The sequence below is a fragment of the Psammomys obesus genome, unplaced genomic scaffold, assembly GCF_907164565.1.
Source record: "Psammomys obesus unplaced genomic scaffold, mPsaObe1.curated_primary_1811, whole genome shotgun sequence".
Lineage (NCBI taxonomy): Eukaryota > Metazoa > Chordata > Mammalia > Rodentia > Muridae > Psammomys > Psammomys obesus.
Window position 1 is genome coordinate 43,105,799 of NW_026585895.1, and position 10,743 is coordinate 43,116,541.

Consider the following 10,743-nt stretch of genomic DNA (forward strand, 5'->3'; position numbering starts at 1 on the left):
TAAGTAAGTAAGTAAGTAAGTAAGTAAGTAAGTAAGTAAGTAAGTAAAGGTGGACTTAGATGGTAGTCCACCTTAGAAGGTAGCTTAGAAGGTAGCATTTGCACAGGAAGGGAGGCTAAAACGTATATTGGACAGAGAGCCATAATGTAGTTACTTAGGAAATTATGAGTGCTGGATACACTGTTGCTTGTGATGTGATAGAGATCATAAAATTGAAATGGAAAGCTTGCTTGATCATGAAGATATGATTGAGTACAACTGTAGACTTGGCCTTGTAAATGGTCTCTCACCTCTGGGCTGCTGAGGCTTCAGAATGGTCTAAGCTGAAGTCTTAAATAGGATTCAAGGTTCTTTGTACTGTAATGCCTTTTTATTGTCAGATCAAAACATTCCCATAATGACATTTTTTTTTTCTTTTGTAAAATACATTGGAATGCGTTAGCTGTTACCCATAAGCCTTTTTTGTTCATACTTGGAAATATATACTCAAAAGTTTATGCTAATTTTGAGGTAAACATGCAACTTTGTTGTCAAAATAACAAAAGATCAGTGACTCTAATCTATCACTATAGCCAATGCAAACTGAAGTTTTTGATTGTTAAATTTTTTAAAATATTTGTTTATAGAAGAACTTTTCATCTGAAAGTTCCTCTTGTATTAAAGAAGAGCCCTGGCTAAGTATGGTGGCATACCCCTTTAATCCCAGCACTCAGGAGGCAGAGACAGGTGGCTCCCTGAATTCAAGACCAGTCTATAGAGTGAGTTCTAGGACAGTCAGGACTACACAGAGCCCCTGTTTGGGAAAAACAAAGGAAGAGGCCTAAACTTAGAGCCATTTAGGGATCACATGCCATAAGATAGATGATTTACCAAATAAGTAATCAATTGATCATGGTAACTATTTGTATTGACATTTCAGAAATTGGTTTATGGTAGTTAATGAGACAGACCGGCAAATGTAGGGTTTAAACCTAATTCATCTTTATTCCATTTCACTATACATTTATCGCCAACTGTGGAAAGGGGATATAAACTGCTGTATACTTTTAGGTTGCTTGCTTATACACTTGCTTGATAGGTTAGGAAATGTTTGATTTTTCTCTACAAGATGTTATTTATACACCAAGAAGACAGACAAAGCACAGGTGTTATTGGTGTGAAATGTCCTTTGTGATATTTATTTCAATACTTATTTTCTTGGTTCTGGGAATTGAATCTAGGGTTTTGTTCTTTCTAAGCACACTGTCTTATTTGTAAGGATAGCATAAATATACTTAATAATGGAAGAACTGGTTTTATTTGTGTGTAGGTAAAGCTTTTTGAGGGTTTTGTTTTAAGACTGGGTCTTAGTATTCCAGGCTTACCCTGTACTTGCTATGTTGTCAAGGATAACTTTGAACCATTGGTTCTCTCTTGTGTCTACCTATTGAGTACTGGGATTGTAGGCCTGTACTACTGTGTCTAGTTTATACAGTGCCAGAGGTCAAACTGGAGAGCATCATATATGCCAAGCAAGCACTCTAACAACTGAACTATCCATATCCCCAGCCCTAATTGGTGATCATCTTAAGTAAATTCATCTTGTATGATATTTGTTGCAAATTCCTGTTTTGTTTATTTTGCTTTCTTTTGGGACATAATTGATACCATTAAATAAAAAAAAACAAGCATTAAATGAAATTTAATTTTCCTATTAGTTTATATTTCAATAGACATTGGCATTCTTATTTATACAACTATGCAATTGTTTATTGAGCTCCTACTATGTGCTAAGGAATGTGCTAAACTCTGTACTCCTGGATAACTCTGGCATATGCTTTTATCTCTTTCTATATTTAGGTGATGAGATGGAAACCGGGGGGTTGGGGGGAGAATCTGTACTTGTTAGGTAATTGTGAGATTTAGGATTTAAATTCAAACCAATTTTTGAGTCTAATTTGGGGTGTGGGAGTGTTACTGAAAGTTGAACCCAGTATTTTGCTTATCCTAGGCAAGGACTGAGTCACATCCTAGCCGGAAGCCTGAAGCCTTCCCCATTAAATAATATTTGATTTTTAATATTTAGAGTCAGCTTAGAGAAATTAAAAAATAATAATCATTTTTCCCCTATTGTTCTGTCTTTAGGTTTCTGTCAGGATGAATTGGCAGAGCTTGATCCAGGCACCAGTAAGTTCTAAACGTTACCCAGTGTTTTGGTAAGATGTTGGTAAGGTGTAATTCTGTACTTAAGATGTCAAACTTAAGGTATCTTTGATAATTCTTATTTGAATGGCCCTCACATTGAATCTTCTCTGAACAATTGTAAGACTGATAGTCTTTTTTTTCTACAGACATTTTCTTTTTCATTTGTTGATATTGGTTGTTATTGTTAATATTGATCTGTATATTTACTAGAAAGTTGTTTGCTGAAAATTTTTGTTTAAAACAAAGCCCCTTGCTCAATCTTCCAGTGAAACCAGCAAACAGTGTTGGATTTATGTACATACTCAACTGTATATTAAAAACTCCCTCCCTCCCTCCCTGCCTCCCTCCCTCCCTTCCTTCCTTCTTCCCTCTTTCCTTCTCTCCCTCCCTCCTTCCCTCTCCCTCTCTCCCTCCCTCCTACAGAGTTCTTCTATGTATGCCTGCCTGTCCTGGAACTCACTATGTAAACCAGACTAGCCTTGAACTCTTTGAGATACACTTGTCTCTGCTTATTGGATGCTGAAATTAAAGGCATGTGCCACTACACCTGGCAAAAACATTAAAAATATCATCTTTCACTGTTTATTAAAAGAAGTTACATTACTTAACTTTTCTCATTGCTTGTGAAAACAAAACAAAACAAAAAAAACCACAACACCTAACAGAAGAAACTTAGTAAGGGATGGCTTTGTTTTAACTCATAGTTTATTTTTTTTATTTTTATTATTAATTACAGTTTATTCATGTTGTATCCCAGCTTGCCCCCTTCTCGGTTCCCTTCCTAGTCCCTTCCTAGTAATGGGAACAGGGACTATCCCTGACGTGAACTCAGTGGCTGGCTCTTTGATTACTTATAGTTTTAGGGTACAGTTTACCATGGCAGGGGAGATGTGGCAGCCAGAGCACATGTAGTTTTTGCATCAGAAGTGTGATGCAGTTAGTCATATTTATGTCTGTATTCAGGAAGGAGATGAGACAGAAATGCTGGTGCTCAGTGCTCTGTGTATTTTATTAAGTTTGGGACCCCAGCCCATAGATTATACTGCCCATATTAAGGGTTTGTTTACTATCTCAGTTAAAGCTGTCTGGAAATGTCCTCATAGATAGACCTAGAGGTTTGTCACCTAGGTGATTCTAAATCCTTCCTGTTAGCACTGAAGATTAACTATCCCAGTCAAGATCAAGTATCGCAGAGGCTAGCTTATTTCCTTTTCTCTCCTTCCCTTCCTGCCCTGCTTTCCCTTTTTCTTCCCCTCTTCCTTACTTTCTTCTTTTTCTACTTGTCCCTTCCTCTTCTCCTTCCTTTTCTTCACTTTCTTCTCTTTTTTTCCCCTCCATCTCTTCTCTTTATCTCTCCCCTTCATTTTTCTCCCTCCTTCCTATCCTTTCTGTTCCTTTCTCCCTCCCCTCCCTTCTTCCTGTGTGTGTCTCTGTATGTGTATGTTTGTGTGAGGGTGGACATGCACTTATGTGTTCTCTTTTATTTGTTCTTCACGTCGTCGTCGTCGTCATCATCATCATCATCATCATCATCATTATTTTGAGGCAGGATTTCTCACTGATCCTAAATAAAGCTTTTAGGATCTGTTTCTCATTTCCCCAGTACTGGGGTCATGGGCACACATTGCCTTGCTTAACATTTACATGGGTGTTAGGGAGCTAAACTCAGCATGCTGTGCAACAAACTTTACCTATTTACTTTCTCTCCAATACTCTCATTTCTTAATATTTTCTTTTTCTTTAAGACGGGGTCTTACAGTTCAGGCTAGTCTCAAACTCAATGTGTAGATGGTGATGGCTTTGAATTCCCGATTCTCCTGTGTGTGCCTCCTGTGTGTTGTAATTACCCATGTATGCCACCATGCCCAACTTTATTTATGTTTTGTTTAGAAATTTATAATTGATAACCTTTGTACCAACTTAACTTATAAAGCATTTGTATCTATATTAAGATTAGGGTATGAGTGAGACTGTTTTAAGATCTAGGTAGATGATGTTTTTCAAGACTGTATAAGTTTTAATCATAGTCATTTGAATTTCCTATGCTCCCACACTCTTGCATGAAATATTTTGAGACATGGTTATAGTTGTTAGAGAAAAAAACATGAGTGTGTCTACTGTGTATTGACCTTATTTTGCTATACTGCTAAAAAGTCAAATGGTAATTCAGATTTAAAATTTATGATATGGTGTAGAGTTACTTGAATCATGGATCTGTCATAGAAAGCATTTTTTAGTACTAGGAAAGCACTAATATTTTGCAAGCAGTCTTTTATGGACTATATAGAAGCACATCAAATAATTAAAAGCTAAGTAAAACACTGTTTTTCTTTGCTGCAGGCTGAATTCTTAGTCTCAGATTGTACAAATTATTAAGTATAGTTTTGCCTTCACATGTTAACAATATATTAGAAATATTTGGAGAGATAGTTTTTAAACCTTGAGCTTAGCAAGTGACAGCCAATTTTATATTCTTTTTCATATAGTTCCTGAAAGTAGTTCATGCCATTTGTTGAGAAAAGCCTTGTTTACATGACCTCCTTTACAGAAAATGGTGGTTTGTAGATTCTCCATTATATGAGAATAAATACGATTTTATATATCATTATGGAATTGGAGTCACCAAAAATGATTAAAAATTGTACTTAAGTGCTTTCTTAGCATAGCAGGCAGTGCATCAATCTCATAAAATTTGGTACTTAGTGTATGTGGGTAACAGTCTCAGTTCCTACATCACTTTTGTGAAGTTAGTACTTTAATTTTGTCCTTTGTCTTTGAAGAAACATGTAAGATTATAATTATTATAATAATGGGTTGACAAAAGTAAAATTTATGATCTTGGTCTGTACTAGTGTTAGAATGTGAGTGTGCACAAACTTAACTGCCAAATTATAGGAAGCTATAAGACAGAGGTGGGTTGTGCATGCTGTATTAGAATTTGATTTTTTTTTAAAGCTAGGGTCTCCCTTTGTAACCTGGACTGTCTTAAATTCACTATAGTCCAGTCTGGTCTCAAACTCAAAGTAATCCTTCCTTCTCCTTCTTAATGCTTGAATTATAGGTGTGTGCTGCCAGGTTAAGCCTACTGATAATGGTGATGATAGTGATGATAATGAATATAATTATTTTAAGATTTAGGTGGCTGAGCCATCTTTCCAGCCTTATTTTTATTTTCAATTATGTGTATGTATCTGTATATATCTGTATGTGAGTGTAGGTGACCATGAAGGCCAGAAGAGGGTGTTGGATCCTTTGGAATAGCTAGAGTTATATGTGATTCATGTGGGTTCTGAGTATTAAACTCAGGTTCTATGTAAAAGTAAGAAGCATCTGAGCCATTTTTGCTAGAACCCTGATTATTATTTTTGATACTATAATTTTTGTGGATTCTGACTAGAAGGAATAATATCTCCCATGTTAGTATTTTTACAGATTAAATCGAGAATAAAAGAGCTTTTTCTTCATTGTATCTTTGTAATTTAGAGATCCTAATGTCTTCTCACTGCAAATTCTTAGTGGGAAAAGCCTGTGCTTATTTTATTTTGTGACAGGAACACCTTTGCAGCTCATTTCCAGTTGTGCTCTGTAGTGGTTGTGGATAGCATATTTGAGTCGGCAGGTGGAGTATGTTAGGGGAAGACCTACTTTATCTACCAGGTGTTCTTTTAGTTACCTTTTCTGTGCTAGAGCAGATGAGCAGCCATGCTCAAATATGAGCTGCAGTTCAAATTCTGGCTCCTTCTTGCAAGTGTAGGGCTTCCTAGAGTCCAATGTTATGGCCCAGGTTCAGGCTAAGTTCATTTCTACAAGACATGCCCTATACTGTGCCCTTAGCATAAGCTGGGTACAAGGGCAGTCAGAGGTCAAGAGAAGTTCAAAACAGCATAACCTTTTCAGTTTGCCCTGCTCCCTGAGTTTTCCCTCAGCTACTGTGTTTACCATGTAGTTGTAAAACTCAAAAGAACAAGGGCTGCCTTGGTACAAGGGAACTAGAGAATGGAAGTCATTGTTGCCTAAAACAGGAGAAATAAGTGATTTATGTTTGGGGGTCAATTAAGCTATAAAACTGAAAGAGTAAAAGGACCTGTGATTTCAAGACAGCCCTTGCTCTGATTTCTGACCTGCAGACAAGAGGCTACCCAATAAAGGCTGTCAGCTTTCTAGGCTAAATTATTAATTCCTTTCATGCCTCTCAGGGATTGTAAACACCCCATAATACAGGGAAACAATTGGTACTGTTCAGTTATCGGGCAGATAGAGGGTCAAAGGGTAAATAGTTAGATTAGCAACAGCTGTTCTTTCTTCCCTAGTACGACTTTTGTCTCCAATCTACTTCTGCAAAGTTGTTCCTGAGCTTTTGGACTATACATAATGAAGTCTTGTTTCTCTACTTGTACTGTGATTCTGAATTAATCATAAAGAAAACATCAACAAAAATTGAAAATACCTTTTTCAGTTTCCAAAATTGAAGTTGATGGTTCTTTTTGGTTTATGCTTAGTGTTTGTATGATGTTCAAAGGGTACAAGTCAGAGGAAAACAGCTGCTTGCAGTTCAACAGATTAAAATTTTAGATTTTTTTTGTTTTGTTTTTTCTTTCTTTCCAAAGTGCTTGAGCTTGCTGGTGTAGTTGAATTAAGAAAAAACAATTCTGTTTCCGTTGGTAGCAGAAACTTGTGTTTTTCTTTAAAACATTAAAATGAAAAGACAAGAATCCCTAATCTCTCCACTAAGAAATAAAAATTATTTTTCATTCAGGAAAAGCCCTTCTAGGTTCATGTTTGAGGTCATCTTTTACATTATTAGGAATCATACTATATATGTATTTTTGTATCCCATTATCCCTTATGTATTTACAGCATTGTCCCCAAGTCATGAGACAATTGTTTTAATAAATATTTTTTAAGGGCAACAGCTTTGCCATGGTTTATTTAGCCTTTCTTTTATTCCTAGGCATTCAGATGGTTTCTGCTTTTACCTATATTATACACCATGTTACAATGGACATATTTATGGTTTGAAAGTCAACATTTTAAATGAGTGCTTTAGTTTTTTTAAATAAGCAAAAACTTCTGAATTAAAAGAAGCATGATCCAGGGCTGGAGAGATGGCTTGTCTGTTAAGAGCAATTGATTGCTTTTCTAGAGGATTAGGGTTATCTTCATGGTGGGCTCACAACCTCCCTGGGGAGGTAGAGGCAGGTGCATCACTATGAGTTCAAGATCAGCCTGGTCTACAAAGCAAGTCCAGGACAGCAAAGGCTACACAGAGAAACCTTCTCTGGAAAACCAAAATAATAATAATAATAGGAGTAGTAGTAATAATAATAACCCTTAAAAGGAGGGATATTAGTGCAAATAGGTACAAGCATTATATGCAGAAAATCCATTTAAAGTTGAATAGTAGATTTTAAGAAAGGAAAGATAAATGCTATTAAAAAGTTATTTTTATCTTATTTTGTATGTGCCACAGCACATGTGTGGAGGTCAGGGGGCAAAATTGGGTGTTGGGCCTCACTGTTCACCATGTGATAGTATCTCTTTTTGTTCAGCGCTGCATATTGCCCACAAACTTTTGGGGAACTCTTGTCTTTGACTCCCATATCTGTAGGAACAATGGGATTATAGATGCATGGGTTCAGGGGGATCTGAACTCAGCTTCTCAGGTTTGGATGGCAAGAAGTTTATTCAGCCTAAAAAATATTATTTATTGGGCATTTCTTATGTACCAGACACTGCATATATTTATCAGTTGTATATAGGAGTATGTCATATAAGATAATTTGATAGGTTTTATATTATAGTATCTGACCTAATTAATACAGTACTGGTTTTGTTTTTGTTTTCCTCTTTCCTGTATTTGCCAAGCTTTAGCCCCAGCATAAAGACCACAGTTCTGTTAAGAGTTGCTGGTTTAACCAGAATGGCGGACAAAAATGTATGTGCCTTTTACCATATAGTAATAGGTGACATATTTATAAAGTGTTTCACATTGATTTTTTTGTTAAACACTTGAAAAAGCTACTTCAAATATTCCATATTTAGAACTGTGAGGCCTGCTTGAGAAGGCAAAATAACTTGTCCCAAAGTATGCCATGAAGTATATGGCTACAGAGTCCTTTTTCAACTGATCTATCCTGTCTGTAGCATCCTTATTTTTGGTTAAGTCTCAAGTGTTAATGGTGGGACTGAGGAAGTAGCTCAGTGGCAGAGCCTTGGCCAGTCTGAGCAAGGCCCTTGGTTCAGTTTTCATGCTCATCAGTTATCACGTGGTCATCATTATTATTGTAGACACGGTCTTTGTGTGATTCTGGCTGGCCTGGGACTGGCTTTTTGTAGACTAGGCTGCCTGTGAACTCACAGAGATCAGCCTGCTTTTGCCTCCGAAGTACTGGTTTCTGCCATTACACATGGCTCAACTTTTTGCTTTTATTTTTTTAAAAAGAGTTTATATGTGGCAAGATGGCTCAGCAGGGGCTGGAGAAATGGCTCTGAGGTTAAGAACACTGGCTGTTCTTCCAAAGGTCTTGAGTTCAATTCCCAGCAAACACATGGTAGCTCATAACCACCTATAGTGAAATATGGTGCCCTCTTCTGGTGCACAGGCACACATGCAGGTGGAATGCTGATTATAAGTAAATTTATTTTAAAAAGAAAGGACGATGGCTCAGTAGATAGAGGGATTATTAGTCAAGTTAATGTCCTGAGTTTGATCCCTGGCATCCATGAAAAGAAAGAGCTGATCCCATAGAGTTGTCTTGTGACTGACCTTCCCAGATGGCCTCCACATACATACAATTTGAAATAAAGTTTATAATATTTTAGTATGTATATCTGTGCATATCTGTGTGTTATATATATGTGTATATATATATGTACATATATATGTATATATATATATATATGAAGAGTTAAAGACAATATAATGATTCTTTTCCTTTTATTGTTTCCTTTTCTCTTTTTTCTTTTTCTTTTCCTTTGAGACATGGTCTCACTACATAGTTTTAGCTGGTCTGGAACTCACAGATCTGCCTTCTTTTGTCTTAGTGTTGAGGTTAAAGACATGTACCACAATGCCCAGCCCAGCCTTTATAATGGTTTATAACATATATGATGAGGTTTTCTAAAGTGCAGAAGAATAAGGCTATTCTTATAAGTGTCGTTTGAGTATTATAGGATGATTTTGGACCAAACTGGAAGAATTAACCAGGGAATTTAGGTCTACAGAGAATTCTTCTATGGCTCAGTTTTAGGACTATTGTTTCTTTTGAGACAGGTTCGTCCTTCCTTCCTTTTTGTTTTGTTTTGATACAGAGTTTCTCTGTGTAACAGAGTCTTGGCTGTCCTGGAATCACTATATAGACTAGGTTGGCCTCAAACTCACAGAGATCCTCCTGCCTCTACCTCCTGAGTACTGGGATTAAAGGCGTGCACCACCACTTCCTGGCAGAGACAGATCTTTCCTAAAGCAAATTAAGATAAAATTACAAGTCTCCCTGTTTTCCCTTAATGTCTCCTCTCCATAGCATTCATTTAGTGATTAGGTGGTTCCTGGTTTTAGCAGTTCCTCTGTGCTTCTAAAGCTGTCGTATCAGTTTCTTTTGCTTGGAAGTGCTTTCTGATTGGATTCTTTTGAATAAGGTGAGGATAGGATGAGGTTGAGAGTTTAGGCTGAATTTCTATTCCTTTGACCAACTCTCCCCCATTTCAGAGTTTATACTGACTTGTAGGCATTCTTTGTGGAGCCAGGAGTTAAGCACTTGTTTACAATTGTTGAAAAAATATTTGGATTAAAAGGCAGTTGCTGAGTCCTTAGATAGTCATGGATTTCTGTCACTATCTGATGGGTGCAGGGAATGCTAGAACATTTGACTCTGGAGATTTGTAAAGGATGACTAAGAAGGAATTTAAAAAAAAAAACACTGAGGTGAGATCGTAGCAATTATTATTTTTTATAGGAGCAGTATTGTAACAGTTTGAGATAACCCTGTGTCTGTCTGTGGGTGATGAGGGAGTGGTGGTTCATCTGTGAGTTCCAGGAAAGCCAAGGATACATAGAGAAACCCTGTCTCCAAAAGGGGGTTTGGGGGAAAGCCTGGAATAGATCAGTAGGATGGCTCAGCCAGCTAAAGTGGCTTGCTGCCAGGCCTAGCCATCTAAACTGAGTGCCTGTAACCACATGGTAGAAGGAGAGAACCAATTCCCTGTAGCTGTCCTTTGGTCTACACATGCACACCTTGACATATACATGCATGTTTTAACAAGCACACACACTCACAATGTAAACAAAAATTTAAAGCCTAAAATAATGTTTTGAAGTGTCTACTTATAGCCCCCACTTCCATTCATTAATCAAACTCAGAATTGGCTTCCTTTCTTGTATCAGGAGGTTTGATCCTAATACTGGCAACGGTCAATAGAGTTTGGCCTTTGTGGCAGTGCACACCTTTAATCTCAGCAGAGGGTGATAGTGTCCGTGATTTCAAGGCCAGCTGGGGCGAAAGAAAGGGAAGGAAGGAAGGAAGGAAGGAAGGAAGGAAGGAAGGAAGGAAGGAAGGAAGG

At 37.2% G+C, this 10,743-nt stretch overlaps 1 protein-coding gene across 2 annotated transcripts in view; it reads left to right on the forward strand.

Moving 5' to 3' along the window:
* Nr6a1 (nuclear receptor subfamily 6 group A member 1) overlaps positions 1 to 10,743 on the forward strand; it is a 177,840-nt gene that overhangs the window by 35,575 nt on the left and 131,522 nt on the right. For both annotated transcript variants that reach the window (XM_055600251.1, XM_055600252.1), the window contains exon 2: positions 2,125 to 2,166. In XM_055600251.1, coding sequence (XP_055456226.1) covers positions 2,125 to 2,166 — 42 coding nt within the window. The remainder of the gene's footprint in view (positions 1 to 2,124; positions 2,167 to 10,743) is intronic.